This window comes from Lithobates pipiens, unplaced genomic scaffold (genome assembly GCF_037356315.1).
Source record: "Lithobates pipiens isolate NorthernLeopardFrog02 unplaced genomic scaffold, aLitPip1_a1.2 Scaffold_8, whole genome shotgun sequence".
In the NCBI taxonomy this organism is placed as follows: Eukaryota; Metazoa; Chordata; class Amphibia; order Anura; family Ranidae; genus Lithobates; species Lithobates pipiens.
Window position 1 is genome coordinate 479,931,099 of NW_027507903.1, and position 26,166 is coordinate 479,957,264.

The 26,166-nt window shown below is 43.0% G+C and overlaps 1 protein-coding gene across 2 annotated transcripts in view; it reads left to right on the plus strand.

Moving 5' to 3' along the window:
* LOC143960332 (E3 ubiquitin-protein ligase TRIM21-like) overlaps nucleotides 1-26,166 on the plus strand; it is a 38,167-nt gene that overhangs the window by 2,398 nt on the left and 9,603 nt on the right. Inside the window, exon 2 of one of the 2 annotated variants that reach the window (XM_077468801.1) lies at nucleotides 2,940-7,627. The exons of the other annotated variant lie outside the window; for it this stretch is intronic. Within the exon in view, the coding sequence (XP_077324927.1) occupies nucleotides 2,942-4,363 (1,422 nt within the window). The 5' untranslated portion in view covers nucleotides 2,940-2,941 and the 3' untranslated portion in view covers nucleotides 4,364-7,627. Of the gene's footprint in view, nucleotides 1-2,939; nucleotides 7,628-26,166 lie in introns of those variants that run through there. 2 annotated transcript variants of the gene reach the window in all.

Consider the following 26,166-nt stretch of genomic DNA (forward strand, 5'->3'; position numbering starts at 1 on the left):
AATATGCTTGCAGTTTACATTGTAAAGCCTCATATGTCTGTTTGCAGTTCTAAACCTTCTAAGAGTAATGATGGTCTCGGGCATGCTCAGGTCGTACCCACCAGGAAGTTGTCACTGCACATCACCAATCATGTGCAGCTGCGGCTCAAGAAATGCCTCGCTGCCTATAATTGGCGGTGGGCAGTGACAGCTTCCTGGCGGGTACAACCTGAACATGCCTGAGCCCATCCTTACTTCTAAATATGCTCCCCTTTCAGCTAAAATTTCCATAAGTGGCTCCATTTATACTGCACCCTGCTTGTAGTCAACCATTGGCTACTTACATTCCAATACCACATAATCCTTCTTTTGGCAAACTGTTGTCTTCACATAAATTGTATCCTAGAAAAGGAAAAAAGGGGAGCAGGGGATTTTTATACGGTACAATTTATAGAGAAGCAAAGATTTCTTTTAAAAGAATTCATAACTTTTTTATTTAGAAATGTATTAAAAATATGTTTTGTAAAGACAATAACAGCAAATACATTCATTGTACAAACAATGCATAGCTATAAAGTATAGGGGATCCTGAAAGTGTTAGTTTCAGGATGAGTAAATTCTCTATAAATTGTACCGTATAAAAATCCCCTGCTCCCCTTTTTTCCTTTTCTAGGATACAATTTTTGCAGAATCATTAGGGGATGAGGTACCTATAATAGTAATGTGTCTCTGGGATAGCGTGGACCAACTTATTTCTGTTGTCTTCACATGTTTTCATCACTATTCCAAAAAATGATGGTTAAATAACTGGTTAAGACTCAACCTCCTCCTCTGTTCACTCCTGAATTGAAGACAAATGTATGGAGGGTACACTGAACACCATAAATCGGTACTCCACTTGGTCCAAGCACATTACAAATCTACTTTATTTAATACAAATATGATTAAAATCATAACACAACCAATTTTATAGCTTAAAACACTGACAAAATTCCCCCCTCCCTCAATGATACCATGGGAAGCTGGCTATAGTGCCTATGTTTCTATATAAACCAATCAATAACTGCATAGGACATCTACGGTGCTGAAGTACTCCAATGTACAAATACCAAAGGCCTTCCAATTATGAAGAGTCGTGGGCTAGCAAGATGTTCTATAGCATAAGGGGCTACAAGATGGCAGAGAAGCATTCAGCAGAGTATTCAAAATGGCTCATTGATTATATTTTCACAAACCAGAGTTCCCTCTGGAACTGTGTATCCACATAGTCCATCCTCTGATTTGCCCCTTATTAGTGTACAGCTCCAACGTCAGCCCGTAGTGCCCTCAAATGCAATGTCAGGCACAGTGGTCCAGAGGAGGAAGAATGAAAGTGCTGCCAGAGTCCACCTGACTCTGAAGATCATAATCAACTTATTGCTATTATATTGTTTGATATAGGGTAGTCAATGTTGAACCTCCCTTGCATTCCATAGAACCTATGAGCTATGAGGTGAGGGGGCTTGATACAGAAATCATGTTCAGTCCAAGGATAAGATCTCCATAGGTAGCTCAATAAAATTTGCACTTGTCCTCCATGCAGAAGATAATGTAGTACAAAAGAAATAATACGTATCAGTGCCCAAGTATACATCCCATAGAGAATCAGGGAAATGTAAGAGTCATGCCTGACCGGAATCTCTATTCCACCTTCCCTTTCTTGCCTAACTTTTTAGCCTTCTTCAATGTCAGTTCCGTTCTCCTACATCATGTTACCCCACTTTCATTTTGCATTTCATGCCATGTCAGTGCAGGCTTCTGGGCTTGTTCAGTTCTGCCGTGCAAACGCCACTCCTGCTCACTCCCCTCTCCTGACATTTTGTTTGGTCATTTCTAAGGGAAATAGACAGCACCAGCTGATCCCAATGTGCATCTGACTGGGTGATGCCACCTGGTGTCTTCAACCAGGAGCTGCTGTTTTTATTGGGCTCCTCCGCTGACACAATGGGGCTCAGTACAGGAGGGCTGCCTGTTCACCCTGTCCCCCCTGACCGTCCGTCCGTCCATCTGTCGGCAGCCCTAATAGGGGTTATCGCAAATAGGCAGGGGGCTGTTGAGAAGTGGGGACTTTGCATATTCTCCTGAGATCCCCATTCTGTAGGCATAATGATACTACCTACACTAGAAGAGGGGGCATTGTTGCTTTGGAAGGGGAGGTGTCACTGCTCTTTATGGGAAGGAGTCACTATTCTGGAGAAGTAGGAGTCACTGCATTTGAGGGGGAGGGGTCACTGATCTGGAGGGGTAGAAGTCACTACATGTTTGTGAATTTCAGCTTGAGATACTGAGCACTGTTAACAGCATTAAAAATAGTAAGCAAGGAATGGCACAAAAAGGGGATAAGTTACCAGGAGCTACCTGCATATTAGCATAAAACATTTATTATTTCATCTTTATATAGAAAAAAAAATTAGAAATTTGTGTTTTAGTGCTGACTCAAAAAACAAGCAAAGAAAGTATATACAAAACCATTATATGTTCCCTAGCAATCCTCAATATTGCTTGTATTAATTCACACACAAGCAAATTCTGTCAAAGCTTTTTTTAACATAAATTACTTGTCTCCAAATAGAGTCGTTTATTTGTGTGATATCCTTTTAGGTATGATCTGTGTCTCTCTGTATAACTAAAGTCGGCCATAGGAGACTCCTCCGCTGTCAGAATACAGTACAGAGAACAGTGCAGAGAGCAGTCACTAATTGAATACAAATTTCTAACAAGCAGGAATGACCAGAGATGACTCAAAATTCAGTCGGTCCTTGCTAAACCAACTAAATTTCGATCCATCTATGGCCAGCTTAATCCTATGACTACAAAATGAGTCACAATCTTGGCTTCGCCTCATCCAAGCTTGTGTAAACAAACCCACTACGCTCTGTGTGTTAAAGGCTTTTTATATTAACTCCCTCTTCTGCTTTCAGCAATGGCGTCTTCTGATCTCTCGCTGAGAGAGGAGCTGAAATGCCCCATCTGTTGGGCAATTTATATAGACCCTGTAAGCCTGAAATGTGGACACAGCTTCTGCCAGGATTGTATCATTCGTCAGCTGATCACACAGAAGGGATCCGGGTGTTATTCCTGTCCTCAATGCAAGGAAGAGTCCCAGGAGTGGCCTACGCTACACAAGAACATTGCTCTACGGAACATATCAGAGCACTTCTTATCTAAACCCTCCTTAGAGATCCAACAATGCTCCGTCCACAAACTGGACCTGAAGTATTACTGTGTCCAGGACACTGCCTGCATCTGTGAAAAGTGCTCAGAAGATGAACATCAGGGGCACCAAGTAGAGTCCTTGGATGAAGCCTCCAAGAAGAAGAAGGAAAAACTCAAGTACGTTCACCAAAAACTTACGAGAGAGAGAGAGGATACAGAGAACAGAGCTCAGAGTCTGCAGGAACGAAGAAGAAAAATAGACGAAAAAGCAGCTGGCGAAAAAGAGAGAGTTACTGCCCTGTTCAGAGACATCAGAAGACAGCTAGATGACTTGGAAAAGAAGGTCCTGAGTCAGATTACTATAGAGGCAGAGCAGCTATCTGTCTTAGTCTCCAATCTGATTGATCAGCTGGTGATAAAAAAGGGGGTGCTGTCAAGAAAGATGTGTGACATTGACCGAGAGCTATGTAACATAACTGATTTAGTGACTGTCCTACAGGAATCAGACACCGGTGACTTGTGTAATACTGAGGATGGAGGCAATGAGGAAAGAGGGAGTCAGGAAGCAAGTGATCTGGATGTGGCTGGCATCTCCCACACATTACACACAGGTGTATCCCATATAACAAGGGTAACCATGTGTTTCTATTTGCAGAAACCTGAAGATATATTACTGGATGTGGACACATCTCATAATGATCTACATATATCAGATGACATGAAAGCTGCATCCTATTCACCAAACCAGAATCGCCCAAAAGCACCAGAAAGGTTTCAGGATTATACTCAGGTGATAAGTAGTCAGAGTTTCTCATCAGGGCAACATTACTGGGAAGTAGATGTCACAGGATCCGAGTATTGGGGTATCGGGATGTGTTACCCTTGTATAGACCGGGTAGGATACCAGTCCCAGATTGACTGTACTGAGAAGGCCTGGTGTTTGCGCAGGAGTGGCGATCGATATTTTGTGATACATGACAGTACCAGTAGCCGGGTACCTGACAATGTATCTGCTGACAGAGTCAGGATATATCTGGATTATGAGGCTGGATTGGTCTCATTTTATGCTCTGTGTGACTCAATCCAACACCTCCACACTTTCACCGCCACCTTCACTGAGCCCCTCCATGCGGCATTACGTATATGGAATGGTTGTATAAAGATATCAGAAAGGAATTTGGATAGATGAGAAATTGTCAGAATATGAGAATTCTACAGAGAGACCTCACAACAGAAAAGGGAGTAATCTAATGGAATATTCAGCCAATAGCGTGAGGCAGTGGGCAGGGACTGCTGCCATTGTCCTGCCTGGTCTTGTATTAAAGTGGAACTATGCCCTCCTATCCTTTACAGCCAAGGAAACTGCCTTCTTGGACACTGTTTGATCTACAGTGCTGTACATGTGATCAGTTGTCATACCCGCCATTTCTTGTTTGACAGTTCGGTTGAGAGCACAAGTGAATGTGACAGTTAGCATTAATAGCATGTCTTAAAAATAACTTTTTCTCCAAAACAGTTAATTTTTATAGGTTTAGTTCCTCTTTAAACACGTATATGGGGTGATTGGCTCTCATAATATTATGGTGACTATACACTATATAATCTGATTGTACAATCCCTGTAAAATCTGCCCTAGGCCCCTTTCACATGAGCTGTCCGATTTAGGTCTGTCTGTCGGTTTTTAAATCGGACCTGATCAAAGCCTCCAGTTTCCCCTATGGAGCAGCTAATGTCAGCAGTGACATGTCCACTGATATCCATCGCTATCCAGACAGATGGTGGTCGGATGTAAACGGACAGGCGGTTTGTTTTCACCCGATTTCCCCATAGAGGAGAGCAGAACTGTGTCTGTGTCCACTCTGCACAGTGAGCGGAGAAGGACCTGTTATCCGCTTGCTCAGTGGGGATCAGCAGAGCAATAACCCGCTGAGCAAGCAGAATTTTTGTATAAGGGAGGAGCCCATGTGAAAGGGGCCTTGGATTTACCAACTCTGTGTAATATGAGAACACACCTAATCTATCCAACCAATCTGCATCCATTCTGGCAGACCCTTGCACTACATAGTTGATGGTAGATCTAAAGCAGATGGTACAATCAGATTGTATAATGCAGGGGTCTCCAAAGTTTCCAAACCAAGGGCCAGTTTACTGTCCTTTAAACTTTAAGGGGGCTGGACTGTGGGAGTAGAAAATTACCAGGTGTCAGTGGGCGTACACCGTTCCTCATCTTTGGTAGGGGGAGGAGAATAGTGCCCCATCATTTGGTGTCAGTGGGAGAAATAGAGTGGCAGGAGCTTTGGCCTACTGTTGCTAACTTTGGGGGAAATAATGCACCAAGGGCCAGATGAAAGCAAGCAAAGGGCCACATCTGGTCCTCGGCCTGCAGTTTAGAGACCACTGGTATAGTGTACAGTGAGCTTAAAGTGGAGTTCCACCTGGTTCTGTGTTTATTAAAAGTCAGCAGCTACAAAAAGTGTAGCTGCTGGCTTTTAATAAACACACACTCACCTGTCCCACGGTCCAGCGATGCGGGCACCCGAAGCCTTGCTCCTCTTCCCCCGCCTGTTCGCAGCGCCGGCATTACTACTGTGGATGCCCGACTGTGACAGCTTGCAGCTTCATAGCCTGGTCACACTGCATGTTGTGAATAGCCGTGCAATCTTCTGATGTGGCCCAGAAGATTGCAAGGAGGGAGGGGGCCGCTTAGGGGGAAAGGAGGAGTCGCCTAGGTGGCCCGGTGCAGAAGTGGGAGCTGGATACCTGTCAAAATCAGGTACCCGCTCCCCCCTCAAAAAAGGACATGGCAAATGTGGCATGTCAGGAGGTAAGAAGTACTTAAAGTGGAAGTTCCGCTTTTGTTCCACTTTAACCACTTGCCTACTGGGCACGTTCACCGTCTTCCTGACCATGCCAATTTTCATCTTTCAGCGCTGTCACACTTTGACAATTACTCAGTCATGCAACACTGTACCCATATGAAATTGTTATAATTGTTCACGCAAATAGAGCTTTCTTTTGGAGGCATTTCATCACTACTGTTTTATTTTTTATTTTTTGGCTTAAAGCGGAGCTCCACCCTAAAGTGGAGCTTCCGCTCATTGGAACCCTCCCCCCCTCCGGCGCCACAATTGGCACCTTTCAGGGGGGAGGGGGGTGCAGGTACCTGTACAGTACAGGTATCTGCACCCACTTCCGGCATAGATATCTGTAGAATCTACGCCCCTTTCCGCAGAATCTACGCCCCTTTCCGAAGGTCCCCCGCTGTCTGCTGGGAAACACAAGGATCCCAGAGACAGCAGGGACCATCCTTATTGCGCAGCGCGACTCGCGCATGCGCAGTAGGCAACTGGCAAATGAAGCCGCAAAGGCTCCACTTCCTGATTCCCATACCCAAGATGGCGGCGGCAGCACCCGAGAGACGATCGAGAGATCGCTTCGGGTGCGGACATCGCGGGCGCCCTGGGCGGGTAAGTGTCCTTATTTTAAAAGTCAGCAGCTGCAGTATTTGTAGCTGCTGGCTTTAAAAAAAAAAAAAAACGGCGGAACTCCCGCTTTAACAAATGAAAAAAGACCAAAAAGTTTTTTCATAGTTTGTTATAAAATTTAACAAACAGGTAATTTTTCTCCTTCACTAATGTGCGCTTATGAGGCGGCACTGGTGGGCACTGATTAGGGGGCACTGATGGGCACTAATAGGCAGCACTTATAGGTGACACTGATGGGCACTGATTGGCAGCACTGGTGGGCATCCTCCTGGCAAATTAGGCCCGCACTGTAGCTGTCTTTCAGCTATAACGTGTAGCAAACAACGTGACTGAACTGATGACGCCTCTGTGAAAGTCCCCTTATTATGCCGCGTACACACGACCGGACTTTCCGGCAGACGAGGTCCGAAGGGATTCGATTTGATCATGTGTGGGCTAGTCCGATCGTTTAAAAACAAAAAAAATAAATCCGACGGACCTTGAAATAGAACATGTTTCAAATCTATACGACGGACTCAATTCCGACGGACTAAAATCGGGAAAACCGTTCGTCTGTGTGCTGGTCCGACAGACCAAATACGATGCAAGGGAAGCTATTGGCTACTGGCTATTGAACCTCCTTGTTTAGTCCCCTTTATGTCATCACGTTCCAAACAAATGGATTTTCAAACAGACCTAGCCCGTTCATGTGTGGCCAAGTCCGTTCGGAAAGTCAGTCGGAACTCTGTCGAAAGTCCGTCGGGAAGACCATCGGACCTATTCTGCCGGAAAGTCCGGTCGTGTGTACGCAGCATTACTCTTCTATTGCTTGAATCACAGATAGCCTTCTTCCTATTACCAAAGAGGTTGAATCTGAAAATCCCCTTCTGCTAGTAGCTGCCATTATCACTGCTGTAATATGTAGAACTCTGTGCTACAATTCCTAGCATGCCTTAACCATCTTTGAAAAATAAATGTAAATTATAGAATATGGTTGATGTAATTTTTTTCAGTCTCAGCACAGTTGTGTGATTTGTTTATGAATAGAAGAATGTGATGGTAATGGTTTGAATGTTACCCTAGGTTCCGATCTATGCGGTTGCGATTGATGCATTTTTTCCAGTGTGTTTTGTGTTTTTAAACTCACGTTTTTGATGCGTTATTGCATTCAGTTTTCATGACTTTTGCATATATTTAACTGCGGCGGATGGTCCGGAAGTGGTTAACAAGGCCCCCCTCCCCATGTGAATGAGTATGGGGTACGTAATACCCCTACCCATTCACCAAAAAAAGTCACAACGCAAGTTTTGTGCCTTTTTTTGTTTGTTTCCTTTGTTAAAAAAAAAAAAATGTCGCCTCCCCCCCCCCCCCCCCCGGGTTTAGATTCATCGTCAATCACAAAGACCGCCACCACTACCAAACCCCAAAAAAATTGCTCCGCTGCCTGACCGTTCTTTAAATAGCTAAGTGGCAGGGCCACCTGACAACATCACTGGGTGACCCGCATGTACCGGTCGATGAGGTCACAGGGGGGCAGTGTCACTAGATGAAGTCGCCAGGTGCCCTCGCCCCTTAGCTATTTAAGAACTGTCAGGCGACGGTGGTGTGATTTGACAATGGATTTACATTGTTATTTTTTTACTATACCTTCAGCTGTCAACGACAACTGATGACTCATCAGTTGTTAAGGATACAATGGCCAGCTTTCCGCCTGCTCCTTAACAACCAGCTATTCAAAATTTGGTAAAGAGAAAAAAAGTTTAAAAACACAAAACGCACCACAAAATGCATCAAACGCAGCTGCATTGATGTGAACCGGGGGTAACACAAGCTTTAATGATTCATACTATGATATTATATCAATAGTGATGATCATCGGTTGTTAAGGACACAGCGATTAGCTCCTCAGCCCGCTCCTTAAAGTGGTTGTAAACCCTTACAAACCACTTTGACCTACAGGTAAGCCTAGATTAAGGCTTACCTGTAGGTCCAAGAAATATCTCCTAAATCTACACGGTTTAGGAGATATTTACCTGAAGACAGCCACCGCGAGTGTCAGCTCCCGTGCGCATGCGCAGGAGTGACGTCATCGCTGCTCCGGCGAATCACAGCGCCGGAGCAGCGAGACCCACCAAGAAGATGGACGTTCGGAACTACAGGGGACAGCAGTGACTTCGGTGGCTCCTGTGTCAGGTAAGTGACACATAATGGACTACTATGCGATGCATAGTAGTCCATTATGCTTTACCTTTGCAGGGAATCAAAGAGGAAGTAAACCCATCAGGGTTTACTTCCTCTTTAACAACCAGCCATACACAGTTTGTTATGGAGGGAAAAAAAAAGGGTCAGTTTGAGTCTCTTACCCACAAACTGCAACGCGCAATAAAAAAAACGCATAGATGTTAATTTAGGATTAAAGCTAAAAGTGGTTGGTCTTTTACATCCACTGTATTAAGGTAAAAAAATTTGCACTGTCTGCCCTCCCCCCCCCCAACACTTACCTGAGTCCTCTATTGATCCAGTGCTGTGCCAAGCTGCAGGTCTTCTCTCCTCTCTTCCCGGTCTTACAGGCTTTGCTGAGAGCAGCTGGAGCCATTTGCTTCTGCAACTGTCAATCCAATCCAGTGAGGGGGGAGTAGAGGGTAGGCTGAGCCACACTGTGCGTGTCTCTGGGCGCATACAGCCTGACTCTGGAGCACGCCTGCATGTGTGCCCCCATAACAAGTGGCTTCTTATAGGGGCACACGCAGAAGAGGTGGAGTGGACAGAGCCAGCAAGGGACCCCAGAAGAGGAGGTAAGGGGCCATTCTGTACAATATCACTGCACAGAGCAGCAGGTAAGTATAAAACGTTTTTTTTAAATTAAAAACAAATATGATTGTCTTTACAATCACTTGAAGTTAATTCTGCTTATGTTTTGCTTTTCCTGGTCGTTTCTTTTCCCCTTCATCAACATGATACAGTAATTCAGTAATTAAGCTTTTAGATTAAATGTTTTGTTTTCATTACATACCTTATTTTAGCTTATAGCTAAAGCGTATAGCTTCTCTATACAATGCAGGCAGATCCTGGTTAGTGGAAGGGATCAACCATGTCCTCAACAACATATTAATATAAATATAACTTCCTGCAGCTCACAGTGTGCACTGAAATCAGAATATCCACTTTCAGTACAGGAGAAGAGTGTGTACACCTGTGCAAGAAGGCTGGAGTTCAGCCTTTCCTCCAGGACTTATATGATGGAAAAACCAACATTTTTGGGTTGTCACCAGAACGGAAAGTAAAGGGAAATATTCCAATGGGGACACCTGCTCTGGTGACACCTGTTTACAATAGATTGCCCCCTCGCTTTGAAGATTTTCCTCTTGTTTCTTGTGTCTCTAGAACAGGAAGAGAAGGCAAGTCTCTCCAATGGGACACAATGAGGATGATTCACTAAAGAGAGAGCGCGACTGCAAAAATCTGATTAATTACTGCGCCTATTGATACCAGTTAGGGGTGCTGTAACGAACACAGATTCCAATATGAAAAGCACAGTTGCGCGTGCAGAAATTATGTAAATAATACAATTTCAGGAGGGCTGGAATTACCTGGTATCATGGCCTGGTGCTCTCTGTTAATTAGCTTCCTTTAGGGCCAGTTCACACCATAGAAACACTGTCCTTATGCGTTCTGGAGGCTTTTCTGCATGCATTCTTTTGATGCGTTTTTGATGCAGTCCAGTGCATCTCCCCCCCCCCCCTTATTCTTAACCTTAAATAAGGGCTTGTATTCCCGTGTGTTTTTTTTTTTGGTGCGTTTTTGATGCACTGGACTGTTCTGGAACGCTGTAAAACGCAATGGAATGCACCAGAAAGTCACTAGAACGCACTTATTTAGGCTTAATAAAATAGAGGGGAGGATGCACTGGAATGCATCAAGAACACTTTCTTGCAGAAAAAGTGTTTCTATGGTGTGAACTGGCCCTTAAAGCGGTTGTATATACATTTTTAACTTTGACCTACAGGTAAGCTTATAATAAGGCTTACCTGTAGGTAAAAAGAATATCTCCTAAACCTGTACGCTCGCAGTCCCCTCGCAATGAGCTGCTGACTTCAGCACCGCACGCGTATCGGGGATTCTCGGATGAAAGTCCAGCAGACGCCAGACCTTGCCGGGAAGAAAACTCCTGCACGAATGCGAAGGAGTGATGACATCGCGGCTCCGGCCACTCACAGCGCCAGAGCCGCGATATCCCGGAAGACACGCTGAGGGAAAATGTCAGTTCCCTCGACGTGGACTGAGTGAGATGCTGGCGCCACGTTCTAAGGTAAGTATTTCATTATGAGCTAGTATGCACCGCACTCGCTTTAAAGAAAATTACAATATTTTAACCTTTATTGATATTGTTTATCATGTTGTGTGTGTTTTTTTTTTTTCTAGGCTTGCCAAAGCATGCTGTTTTAAATGATTAGTTAAGACTAATAAAAGTAACGATAATAGTAATTTTAATAATATGTTCCAGCAGATGACCTGCAATTTACGTGAAACCATCCATCCTCTCACAAAGTAGTATTACAAGTCAATACAAATGCGCACTTTTCTGAACATACAAAACTATGTTGTGCCAAGATTTGTTAGCGTGAGTAAGGTGAACATTTCTCAATACACTAGTCCAGTGGTCATCAACCCTGTCCTCAGGGCCCACCAACAGGCCAGGTTTGCAAGATAACTGAAATGCATCATAGGTGATATTTGCTGCTCAGTGATTGCAGTATTCTAGTCTGCATCTCCCCAAGGTAATACATAAAACCTGGCCTGTTAGTGGGCCCTGAGGACAGGGTTGATGACCACTGCACTAGTCCATAGGACTGTGTATTTTTCTGAACATACAGAACTACTATATGTTGTGCCCAGATTGCACAATCCGATTGGGTAGTGTATGGACAAGATTATTTATTTATTTTTTTTTTTTTTGTGTATACTTTAACTAAATACTTCAGTACATTACAAAGGACAAGGAAGCATTTAGACAAATCAAATTAATGAACACAATTACCCAAGCCTATGAAGTTAAATATAGATGTGATGTGACCCACTTGTATGTTCAAACAATTTTCTTTTATACAAAACACAAGATAACAGATTTTACTAAATATATTGCTGAACATAAAGACAAGCTTCTCCATTATTGCTAGAACCTCAATATAATCCATCATGGATAGTCAGATTTTCTGATCCAATCTCCAAATACACTATTACCAAAAGTATTGGGACACTTGCCTTTACACGCACATGAATTTTAATGGCATCCCAGTCTTAAGCTGGCCATACACATATAGATTATCTGCAGATTTTCTATGGTTGGATGGAAAAAGTGCAACAGATTTCTCCATGTTCGCTAAACTGTGTGGATGGAGGAATCTCCCACTTTTACATCTAACCATAGAAAATCTGCAGATAATCTATAGGTGTATGGCCAGCTTTAGTCCGTAGGGTTTGATGTTGAGTTGGTCCACTCTTTGAAGCTATAATAGCTTCAACTCTTCTGGGAACACTGTCCACAAGGTTTAGGAGTGTGCCTATGGGAATGTATGACCATTCTTTCAGAAGCACATTTGTGAGGTCAGGCACTTATGTGGACAAGAAGGCCTGGCTCGCAGCCTTCGCTTCTAATGTCCTGTACACACGGTCGAACATTCCGACAACAAGATCCATTGGATTTTTTCCAATGGATGTTGGCTCAAACTTATCTTGCATACACACGGTCGCACAAAGAATTTCTGATCGTCAAGAACATGGTGACGTACAACACGTACGACAGGACTATAAAAGGGAAGTTCAGCACCACGTCCTCCATCCTTTGGGCTCCTTCTGCTGAGCTCATGTTTATCGCGTGTTAGTAGAAGTTTGGTTAGAGACGATTCGCGATTTTCAGACTTGTGCTTCAGATTGTTACTGCTCTTCAGTTTGTGCTTGTGGGTTCGTATTTGATAATCAGTGCGTGTAGTCAGTTCGCATTTGTTTGTCAGTGCGTGCCATTTATAGTCTTAAGCTGGGCATTTATAGTACTGTATTTTATATTCAGTGCGTTCTTGTCCGCTCGTTTCTGGTTTTCAGTTCGTTCTTTCAGGCCTTGCTGTTTTTCAGTCCTTTTCTGTTAGTCCGTTCTGACCAGCCAACCATTTTGAAGCCATGTTGCGTGTACGTACTCGTCGTAGAGTTTGTGCTGTGCAGGGACTTGGTGTTGGGCTTTTTGCTTTGACACAAGCCCGGTCCATGAACAGGGTGAGGAGGAGTTCATGGACCAAGAATTGGTTACTCCAGCGTGACCAATTCTCGCACATGCCTTTCTTTGCTTTGTCAGATCAGGGAGAATAATCCTGATTTCAGGAATTATCTCCGGATTACGGACCCCATTTTTCACCGCCTGTTGGCTTTGCTGACCCCTTATATCAGCAGGCAGGATACCTGCATGCGGCAAGCCATCACTCCGGATCAGAGGCTAGTTGCCACCTTGTGGTACTTGGTGACTGGGAGAAGTCTTCAGGACCTCAAGTTCTCCACAGGCATCTCACCCCAGGCTCTGGGGATCATTATTCCAGAGACCTGTGCTGCCATCATTCAGGTCCTGCAGAAGGACTATATTAAGGTAAGTTTTCTCCTTTAACATCACATTCTATGTATTTAATGTTTGCTAATGTATTGGATTTCTTTCATCCTTGCCCAATTACTATGATTGTAATATGTTGTGCCCCTTTGTCCTCATGCATGCTGGAAGCTTTTAAAGTTCCTTTTTTGTCCTTCATGCATATTTGCCTTCACTAACCTCCCCAGCATGCTCTTCCTGGGTCCATATACACCTATAGCCTAGTCACTATGCAATGTATTTTGTCAGCACCATAGTATTGCTTTCCCCTAAACACCCCCTAAAACGTGTACAAATGTTATGTGTGTCCTTAAATTCATGCAGAGTGCCAGAGGCTTTTTTTTTTTTGGTGGCCCAAACTCATTTGGAACCCCCCCCCGACCACTAAGTCAGCTGATATCAATCCTCTATCTGCTAACTTTGGCAACCCATACACACTATACTTACCTCTTTTTGTGGTCAGATTTATGGATGAATTCACCAAAGCATGTAGTGCAAGGGCCTGTCTGAATACTTTCAAATGGTACTGTTTAACCACTTAAGCCCCGGACCATTTTGCAGGTAAAAGACCAGAGCACTTTTTGCGATTCGGCACTGCATCAGTTGTGGGGGGGCATGGCTGTGTATGACATGTCATTGATCTCTTCTCCGATCACAGGCAGCAGAGATCCGTGACACTGTCACTAGGCAGAACGGGGAGATGCTTGTTTACATTAGTATCTCCCCGTTCTTCCTCCCCGTGAGGCGTTTGCAGGTATCCCCGCGGCGATTGAGTCCACGGGACCCGCTATTGGACTCACGGAGGTGCCGACTGCCGCGCGCCGCTGTGGGCGATGGCACGGCGGCAAATTTAAAGGGATGTACCTGTACACCCATTTGCCTGTCCGTGCCATTCTGCCGACGTATATTGGCGTGCGCCAGTCAGCATGTGGTTAAAGTTTTTGGTTTCTCATATTATTATCTTGATGGGTAATAGCAGAGGGAAAAAATGTGCTTCCATTCAGTGCGTTTTTTTTTTTTTTGTTTTTTTTTATGACACTTCTTACTTGTCCAGTGGGCTGCTAATAATGTAAGTAAGGAGGGGCTGGCCAAAGTTTAACACACACTATTTATGCATTCAGCTCTCAGTGAAGTGGAGAGGGTTACCTGTCCAAAACACCCCCCCCCCCCCCCCCACCCTACATTTTTGCAATGGGCCATCAGATGGGGGGAGGAATCTGATAATTGGACCTTTATACTTTTGACATTAAATACTTATTTCAATAAATGTTATACTTATGTTGACCAAAAATGTTTGTGTCTAATCTGCTTGCAATGTTTATTTGCAAAATTACTATTTTTTTATTTATTTTTTCTTGTTTGACTCCACAGTTTCCTTCAACGCTACAGGAATGGCAGACTGTGGCCTCCCACTTTGCCATCTGTTGGGAATTTCCCAACTGTGGAGGTGCAATTGATGGGAAGCACGTACACATCGTCCCACCCCCCAACTCAGGGTCCTACTATTATAATTACAAGGGGTATAATAGTATAGTGATGTTGGCGGTGGTGTCAGCTACTTATGAGTTCCTCTATGTGGACGTGGGGGAAAATGAGCAGATGTCGGATGGTGGCGTGATCGCCCAGACGGAGTTCTACTGCCGTCTCCAGAATGGCTGCTTAGGCTTGCCGACTCCAGAAGATTAAGCATTTCCGCTGGGGGAGCATGTTATGCAGCCATTCCCTATGAGGACCCTCACCCCGGACCAGAGGGTTTTTAATTACCGGCCGGCCAGAGCCAGAAGAGTGGTGGAGAACACTTTTGGGATGATGGCCAGCCAGTTCCGCCTATTTTTGACTCCAGTCCACATGGCGGAATATAAACGGAACCATATAGTGCTTGCCACAATTTTCTCCGAAATAACTCACCAAACTATGTGGTCTCAGTTGGGAAAATTTAAAAAGCACTGTGGGTGTTGTAGTGCAAAGTGGATTTGCCTTTAGTAAATAACCCCCATTGCCACAGAAAACACCAACTTTACTACAAAAACTGCTTTTGAGCATTGAAAGAAGCCACAGATTGTTGATGATGATAAAACTTTTTACTCAAAGCACATTCATATGTGTGTTTTATAAAAGGGTTTTTCAACAAATCAACATATTTGCTGTATATAACATTATTTTTGGTAACATTAATATAACTAGCCGTTTTTGTTAAAACAGACATGTTTCAAAGCATAATAAAACATACACAACTCAAAGTTCAACTTTGAAAAGTAAAGGCAATATTAGACATTAGTATGTCCAAACTGTGTTGATATTGCCTTCATCGGATGGGGTGGCACCCCTGTAAAAGCCAAATTTGGAAGATGCACACAAATTGTGATTCAAACTAGGCATTTTCCTCCTGATCCCATGCCTAATGTCAACATGTGCTATCTCCCATCATGGGGGATTAATGTACGAGTTTTGGGGGTGCAACCCCTTCATCTCAGCCACTTTAGTAGCGAGGAAGGAGTTGCACCCACAAAACGTACATTGATCCCACATGATGGGAGATAGCACATGTTGACACACTGTGTGCAGCTTACAAATTTGGCTTTTGAAAAAAAAATTAAAACAGTTTTTTCAAATCTCAGATTGATGCGAGCTAGTTTTGTGTGTTTTACATTTTCCCTAAAACATCAATGATGTTCTTCATTTTTGTTGAACATCATTGATGTTTTTCTTGAGATTTTCTAAATCGCGATTGCAACGCATTATCTCCCCGATGAGGATCTGGGCACTTTCACTGGTAAAATGACATTCTTCCACAACATCCAAAAAACACATCATGTATTATATAAATGCAGGCATACATCTATTACCTGAAGCTGTGGTCTCAGACACTCACCTGTTGTGGTGACAATTTCGCCAATTTCAACAACCTCTCCTTCCTCCTCTTCCTCTGCTTCTGGTTTTGGGATTTCCCCTTCTTTGGGAGGTGTGGGGTCCCTGGTGTCCTCAGATGTCCCTGAGTCTTCTCTCCCCTATGAGAATGTAAAAATGGAATACTTAGCACACCTATATTTGAGGGCAGAAATAGGAATATGAAACATTGCTTGGAAGTGTCGTACAATTGTCTTTTTTGGCAGAGTTCAAAGCTGATAACATTATTTTTTACACTTTCTAAAACTGGAATACTTACCTGTTTTGTGCAAGTTTCACAGATGGAGACACCCCTATAGTATCCACTGGAGCACGTGTGTGGGACACCCTAATAAATTGGGTGTTCTGGTGTCCCACACTAGTGCTACTGAGCACAGCTGCTGAGTGTCCTCTCCTTTACACTGAATCAAGTTTGCATTTCATTCTAGTTACAAACCCATCTAGACAACAAACTTCTTTGACTAGAAATAGGCATGAACAAATGTAGTTAACTGCAACTTCTCAAAACATCGTATTTTACTGGGCGAACAAACCATGTTTCCTACAACCGATTGAACCCATGAAAGGTGCCATTTTAAACTGTACAACAGTAAAGAAAAGCACATGGAGCAGTATGCAAGTAATAATAATATGAACACACGACAAATACTTACTTTTTTGAAGAACTCACTTGATCTTTCTGTACTGATCGTGCTCCCCCAGTTTCAGGTCTGACCAGCGTTTCCTCAGTTGATCCATGGATCGCCGCACCCCAAAATTCTTCTGCAGACTCTTCACAACTTTAGTCATGATCTTGGCCTTTCTGATATTTGGGTTTGGGTAAGGTCCATACTTCCCATCATAGTCGTTCCTCTTCAATATGTCCACCATCTCTACAAAGGACATATTTGAGGCCTTAAATCTTCTCCAGGATCAGGACGTTTCTGGCTCCGGGCTTTCCTCATTGCTGTAATTAGCACGCACCCGCTGTGTCTCTGCCATGTGCTCTCCCCACTGCGCCAAAAGAGAAGGGGCGGGGAATAGACTAGAAAGAACATCAGGGGCGGGCGGAGTTTCACGCAAGCGCAGTGTATATACAATGTAGCATGCGTGCGTCCTACGTACGATCTGTGAGCGGAGGACGGAGTATTGGAAGTGACGATCGTTACAATTTAAACTTGGAACATCAGTGGCCTATACTGTTTATAGATTGAGGCCTATATTGGGTCAAGATTAGGAGAGTTTAGCCTGACATTAGGGTTTGTCTTGTGTTGTGTCTTACAGAGAAAATAGATGGGTTCAAAGACCACAGTTTTCTCCCAATTTTCATAGACAAGTACAGGGAGCTGCCCTGTCTGTGGCAGGTGAAACACCCCCATTACAATAATTAAATGGGCAGGCAGCGCTGGAGAAACTGCTGGAGTTGGTGAAGCCAGTGGTCCCCATGGCAAACATCCCCTATTTAAAAGCCAAAATTGCTGGCCTGAGCAGTACATATCTGAGGGAGTGCAAGAAGGTCCAGGATTCCATGAGATCAGGAGCTGCAGCAGATGACGTTTATGTCCCCAGGCTCTGGTACTATGAGAGACTGCATTTTCTGTTAGACCAGACTGAAAACAGGGAATCCCTCTCAACCCATCCTTCCACACTTCATTCCACCCAGGCTGAGGCCTCTGATGCCCACCCTGGGCCTTCCAGCCAGGAAGAAGTGGAGGAGCCCAGCTTGCGCCAGGTATAGTATCGTTCTACATATTTTTTGAGTAAAAATGAATGCGGTTAACTAGATGTGATTATTGATCACTAATTGTTGATTTAATAAAGTGTTTTACATATCAATAGACAGTAGTAGCCAAAAATAATTGGGACAAGAATGAAAAATGCTGGGGTCAGAATGATAGTCTTTTCTATTTGTTAACATTCAATTTGCAACAATCATGAGCTGAAAATTGTGTGTGATTGATGAACCAAAAACTAAAAGTATGTCCCTTTTTCATATACAGGAAGACCTCAGCCAGGAGGAGGGCGTGGAATGTGGCAGCCAGGAGGTGGCTGTGGTATGTGGCAGGTAGGGGTTAGTGGCAGCCAGAAAGTGCCTAGGAGCCTCACAGAATCCCTGGTCCCTCACCTCCGTCTTCCAACCAAAAGGCCCAGAAAGGGGAAGAACGTGGAGGAGTCAGCACTCAGGCTGCTTGGGGAGGCTTCTGCGGCTCTCAAAACCACCCCCACTCATCAAGAGGCCTTTTCCTCCTTGGCTGCATGCAAACTGCAGGACATGGAGGAGGGGCAACGCCTCATGTGTGAGAAACTAATTTATCTCGCACTAAATAAGTGGTTGGGGGGCCAACTCACCAACAAAACCACCTGTATGGGTTGGACCATCCTCCTCCTCCTTCTGCCACACCTCCAACAGCCACAGCCTGGAAGGAAGACCAGAGAGTGATGGCCTGGGTTCAGTCTGGTCTGACAAAAGATGCAGGCTCTTGTATGACCACAGCCTGGGGACATATATGTCATCTGCCGCTGATCTCTTGGACTTCTGGACCAGATTGTACTCCCTTATATATGGACTCCTCAGGCCACCAATTTTGCCTTTAAATAATTGATGTGTGCCCTGGGAGCCAAAGGCTTCGTCAATTTCACCAGTTTCTCCAGTGTTGCCTTCCTCTTTATTTGGTTATGGCCCCTAATACATTTTTTTTTTTTTTGTTAAAGAAATACTTGCGTTTGTTTTACTTCAAAAAGGACAGTTTATTTGTGAGTAGGCAGGTACATTTCAAAGATTCAAAGTCAAATTAACAAGGGACACCAACACCAAAATAATAAAATAAAAAGATAATAATGGTGTTGTGGTAAGTTGACACACAAAACACACAAAAAAAATTACGGAGATCACCAAAATAAAAAAATGAGATTTTGAGTTAAGAAACAGCCACAAAATTAAAAAAATAAATTAAAACATAAAAATATGATATTCATGAAATCAGGAGAAATAATAAAGAAAGAAGTTTGTGAGAAGTCTGTGTGAATATGAGCAGCAAAACCACTTCATTCTTCTAGCATTATAAAGAAAAAGAAAATGCGCTGCATTAAACAATTTTTAACATTGCAACGTGACGAATGTGCTATTTTTAAATACACTTTGCTACAATGTAAAGTAGTGAGTCTACAGCTTGTATAACAGTGTAAATTTGCTGTCCGCTCAAAATAACTCAACACACAGCCATTAATGTCTAAACTGTTGGCGACAAATGTGAGTACGCCCAAAGTGTCAATATTTTGTGTGACTACCAATATTTTCCAGCACTACCTTAACACTCCTTGGGCATGGAATTCACCAGAGCTTCACAGGTTGCCATCGGAGTCCTCTTCCACTGCTCCATGATGACATTATGGAACTGGTGGATGTTAGAGACCTTGCTCTCCTTCACCTTCCGTTGGGGAAGGTGGAGGAGCACAAGGTCTCTAATATCTGTGAGGATGCCCCACAGATGCTCAACAGGATTTAGGTGTGGAGACATGCTTGGCCAGTCCATCACCTTTACCCTCAGCTTCTTTAGCAAGGCAGTGGTCATCTTGGAGGTGCGTTTGGGGTTGTTATGTTGGAATACTGCCCTATGGCCCAGTCTCCGAAGGGAGGGGATCATGCTGTGCTTCAGTATGTCACAGTACATTTTGGCATTCATGGTTCCCTCAATTAACTGTAGCTCCCCAGTGCCGGCAGCATCATGTAGCCCCAGACCATGACATTCCCAAGTGAAAATGTCCAAATTGGGCCCAATTAGCTATTTTTCCTCCCCAGTGTCATGTGACTCCTTAGTGTTACAAGGTCTCAGTTGTGAATGGGGAGCAAGTGTGTGAAATTTGGTGTTATCACTCTCACTCTCTCATACTGATCACTGAAAGTTCAACATGGCATCTCATGGCAAAGGTAGAAAAAGCAGTGCAGCGCAAAACATACAATAACAACATATTTAATAATGAAAGAGTCCATATTGTTCACACAAAGTTGAATAATGAACACCACAACGTGTCCAAACGAGTGCTTCTATGGATGAGATGCAAGGTGATCATGTGACAACCTCCACCAGCAATATTCCTAGCAGCTCACCTCAATGAATAGACCCCTGAGTAAATCAGACAGGTCACACAGGCAGTTCCCTCCCAAGGGGCATAATGGTTGGTTCACTGGATATGCTGAACGTTGAAGAGGAGTGTAGTCATGCTAGTCCCGTGGTTCTGTACGCGTTGCGTCCCAGGGGGCTGAACTTCATCAGCGGTGATGGAATGACGTGAGACATCCGCTTTATATATCGTAGACTGACACCTAAGGACGTTAGGGGTTTTACACATGATTAATCTCCATGGAAACCCAGCTGACTCCAGGAACAAGCCAGGAAGTGACCTAACACTTAAGTCAAATAGAAACAGAACGTCCATAACAAGTATAATCTGTCAGGATGAAACGAATGTACATTACCAAGCCCAACAAGACAGGAAAAATTTATATTGCACCTATCAAATGGTTATCAAAACCTAAGTAGAGGACAAAGTGCACTGTAACTCCCGTGTTAAAATGGGCATAAATGCACATAGTAATTTGAAAAGATAAAAAAAATCTATCATAAAAATAAGATGATGATCATTCATTATAATTGCACATGAATCCGTGTCCTCATTGATCCTCATAAAAAACACAAATGCACGTATTCACATGTGTTTGCATAAATCATACAGTGTGTATTTAATGGTCAAAATCAACATTCAAGCCTGCTGGTGCTAAAAATTTTGATGTATCCAATGAGATTCCCTGTGACTAAGCTGACGTATAAAGTTGCCTCCTCTCCAATGCTTTGCGACTCTTTCAATGCCCCAGAATTTCAAACCCCTAGGGTTCTGGTTATGGACCAGTTTGAAATGCCTGGATACATTATGAGTCTTTAATCCTTTCTTGATGTTGTTTACATGTTCCCCTGATCTGACATGGAGGGGTCTAGAGGTCCTACCAATATATTGCAGACCACATTCACATTCGAGTGAATAGTTGTTGTATCTTATATTTTTTTTTATTTGTCGCTGAAGCCTGAAAATTTTAATCCGCTTCTTAATGTACAGGCGATACACCACCCACAGGCATAAAATCCAGAAAGGAATGAGAATAACCGATTTTCAGATTGGACTGGTGGGTCAATGACTCCTGGGGGCCAAGCGGTCCTGTAAAGACGGAGCTTTTTTGTATATAAATGATCGCTGTGGTAATAAGGGACCTAACACCTTATCCTGTTTCAAAATGGATCAGTTGTTAAGTGCTATCTTCTCAAACTTTTTGCGCTGGACGTTGTAATTTAATACCATCTTAAAATTTGAGACATCAGTACTGATATCTTTAGTCTGATTTGATACCACAATCTGCCTGTCCATAGTATACACTCTCTCTATTTCACTATCCAGGGTAGGAAGGAAGGAGAGAGGGGGTAGGAGAGTACAAAAGACCAAAACCCCAGTAAGAACAGGTATTTACAACTTACGTAGTAGCTCATTAAGTGAGGATGAAATGCAATTGGTTAGCGGAGATGAAGTGAGAGGTGCATGCCGGACGTCTTGACGATGTAACATCCATCATAATGTTGTAACGCAGTGTGCCCTGTGTTCTCACAGTGGCACCAACATGACACCCACTCTACATTTCCGCGATTGGTTAGCAGAGGCAAGGCATGTGACGCACGTTGGATGACGTGATTGGAGAGCCAAAGTGAGGGTATACATGCACGCCAGTCACCATAATGATTCCGCGCCTAATTGGCAATTACTGTCCAATCTATTTTTTATTCTGTTTATCATATAAAGCTCAGTGTGGGGGAGCAAGCTCATACCCCAGTTGAAGTCCAATAGGACGAAACGCATCGGGTTCTTGCCTGCCAAGCTCTGCACACTGCGCCTGTTTTATGAAATTTTTGTGATCACATTTTATATGTACACATCTTGCATGATGTTTGTGCTTTTTATATATCATTAAATCCTACGTTGTTTGATCTATTCCATGTAGCAGACTTCCTTTTTCCTTTTATGGTCATATGATCACCAGGGGCATACAGTAAATTACACATGTCATTTCCTGACTATCACATTTTTGGAGGCCCTGGCACACCAGGACCGTAGAAACGCTTACAAAATGATCATATTTTTGGAAGCAAACACCACCAAAGTATTTTCTAAAAGGCATGGCGAGTGTTTTGAATACTTAATTTTTTGCCAGAAGTTTATGAAAAAAAAACAGAAAGAAAACTAAAATGAATTTATTTAAACAAAGTCATTAAATGTATTAAGATATTTTCCACACACAACATGGGCATACTTGTAATTACACTGCAAAGCACATTCTGTTACTTCTGAGTGTGGTGATACCACATATGTGAGACTTTCAATGTCTGGATTGTTTATGTACCTGACATTGTATCTTCTGTATCACAAATTAGCCAATTGTATCAAAATCATGTACTGTAATGGTCACCCCTGTACAAGTATAAAAAAACTAAAAACTAAATTGCAGTGCTAATAGTGAATTAAAACAAAAAGTCCAACGTAAAGACCAAATAAAGTGCAATGCTCCTTCCTTGGACAATAATAACCACATGGTAAATCAACATAGTCCATAATGAAAGGCCATTAAATATGCAGGAATGGAAGAAATGACATCTCACCAGACAAAGATACTGTCTCAATCAAGAGAACAGCACACACGCTTTTTACAATAAAATGCAGATGTGATTCTTTATATAGATCCACTTATGATGTCTAATTTCTATAATAACCAATATATTATAATATATATATATATATATATATATATATATATATATATATATATATATATATATATATGTTTATATGTATGTATATGTATATATATATATATATATTTTTTTTATATGTATATAACCAAGCAGTATGCAGCCCACTGTGCTCAACAGGGAAGGATAGATGGATGGATGGTTCCAAACAATGCCTCCAATATCCTTCTAATCCAGGATTCTCAGTCAGATAATTTTAGGGGACACTCAGCCGCTCACACCACCACACGATGCCAGTAAGCAAAAAAACAAGGTATCCAAGTGTAGTAGTTTTTATTGGCTTGTAAAACAGCAATATAAAACAGCCAAAAACAAAAAGTTTGTATATATGATTAAAATGCTTCTGTGGGGTCCAAGAGGTTAAAGCAGGTGGTGAGGAGGTGATATACTACCTCTTTACTGGCTGTCAAATGGTCTCTGAAGAACAATCCGAAAATGGATGGTTCTTCAGAGAGCATCGCACATGTAAACAAGTCCTTATGCTGACACTGACTGCTGTAAGGATGATAAGAGACACTATATCTGATGCGGCAGTAAACAGGGACACTTGAGACTGGTGTGGCAGTGATTAGGGACAATATGACTGGTGTGGCAGTGATGAGAGACACTGGAACTGGTGTGGTGGAGATCAGGGGCAACATAACTGGTATAGAGGTGATCAGGGACACTGTAACTGGTGTGGCTGTAGTTATGGACAATATGACTGGTGTGGTGGTGATCTCTGACATTATCTGGTGTGGCGGTGACTAGGAACCATATGGCTGGTTCAGCAGTGATATGGGACACTAAGTGGTGACAGTGTCAAAAAAAAAAAAGTGTAACGTATAATAATGTCACCAGGGCAGTGCAGTGTCACTGTACTACTTTGGGTAAGTGATCAGATTTTTTTCTGCTATCTGATTGCTTATTACAGTGATGATCACTGAATAAGCAATATGTAAAACTGTTGAAAGGTTTCATTCATGAAACCTCTGTTTACTACTGTGATGCAGTGATTGGTAACAGTTATCACATGCATTGGTGTGCGCAGTCTATTGCACATGTGTGTCTACATATATGTGACCCTGGCATACTGATCTCAATGCCGGCACAGTGAAAGAAGTGTGTGAACACATCTCTTATGGCAGGGCCGGTAAGAGGGAGATCTTTCCCATTGTTCTGGCAGCACACAGAGCAAAAATGCTAATGTGCATGGGGTGATTGGGGTGTGCCCAGGCCCTGTGTGAATGCCTATGATCACATGGTACAGGGCCGCTGTGATTGCCCCTGATACCATGTGATCACTGTGTCCGATCACAGAGATCACACATTAGTAAAAATGGCATTATGAATGACAGTCTTCTACTACTACTACTACTACTACTACTACTACTACTACTACTTCTGTTACTGTGTTTGCTATAATTGGTCATAGTAATCACATGGTACCAGGGCCTGGTACAACAATTAGTATAAGATGACACAGCAGTCACAGATTGTGCATGAGCGGGCAGGATATACTGTATGGGTACAAATGTGTATAGTATATGGGTAAGTCTATACTACCCATATATGGGTACATCTACCCGCATCAGCCCTGTTCCACTGTATATAAAAGGCCAGACGAGAGATGATTAATATCTCTTTCTCACAATAAAAATATATATTTTTATCTTAAAATAGAGAGAGTTTAAAAATATACTTAAAGTGATTGTAAAGGATCGTTTTTTTTTTGTTGTGTTTTTTATAACAAACATGTCATACTTACATCCACTGTCTAGTTTGTTTTGCACAAAGTGGACATCCTCTTCTGGGGTCCCCCAGCAGCTCTCGTGGCTCCTCCCTGCATCAGATAACCCCCTAGGAGAAGCGCTCTCCCAAGGGGGTTACCTTGTGGGCGTGCTCCCAAGTACAGAATTTGCATCCACAGACATGAATGCCGGACTCGGCCCCGTCCCCTGGCACCCGCGTCAGTGGATTTTATTGATGGCAGCGGGAGCCAATGGCTGCGCTGCTATCAATCTATCCAATCAAGAGCTGGGACCCAGTATAGAGAGGAAGAGCCCATCCTTGCTGGAGAGATGAAGGGGCTCAGGTAAGTAAAATGGGGGGGCTGGGGGGCTGGTGACTGCCAGGTGTCACAGCCGACACAGGGGCTGACACTGTGAAGGAGTATTAACCCCTGAAGGGGCAGGGTATCTGGTGAGTGCAAAACCACAACTTGCACGAAAAAATGCACTGGGGGTTTTTCAGCATATTAAGAAGCAGTCACGGCATCTGTTTTATTGGGCAAAAGTCACATCTTTCACGTCTTAGGACTATTAACCTATTCATTTAAAATTTCTGTAATTTGAGGAAAGTACATTTTGGTAGAGGAATTTGGACAGCACATTCCTCATTTGGAGGCATTAGGGGACAGCACCATTCCTAATTTAGTTTTGTTGGCTACTCTTCTACATTATTTTGATGTGCCTTTTGCATAATGTGAGCTAGTACAGGCGATCCCCGAGTTACAAACCTCTGACTTCTACTAACAAACGGGAGGGGGCGTGATGTTCTGCGCATGTGCGGCCACTTTCCGACGGTGGAAAACGACGTCTGCGCATGTACCGCTACTTGACAGAACATCGGAAAGCAACGCCTTTGCTGTTCTGCGCATGTGCTTCCATCTTACGGACATTTCCGACTTAAGAACAAACCGGCAGTCCCTAACCCGTTTGGAACTCGGGGACTGCCTGTAGTTGATGAACATTTGTATCATGTTTTTTTCTGGATTTTTGGTTGATATTCTGTCTCTATCATTTAAAATACACCTATGATAAGGCTTGTAGACCCTTAATTTCTTCGTAAGTGGGAAAACTTACAAAATCTGCAAAATGTATTATTTTTTCCATTCTAGATGAGTCACAGCCTTGAGCTATGAAGATCGGAAAAAGAATTGCTCTCCCTATGCAGCATGCAATCAGACTGAATGTAATAAAGATAAGACGTGTTTTTTACTGGCTGCAATATTTAGAGACCTTTCAGATTGTGATTCAGAAACAATAAATAATTGCCCTTTGGAACTAGTTACAGTGCAGTAATGAACAAATATGTCCATATAATCATGCATTTTACCCTTGAGAAGCAATTGATCAAAATCATGTCGATAACTGTAAGATCTGGACATATATATTTATTATTATTA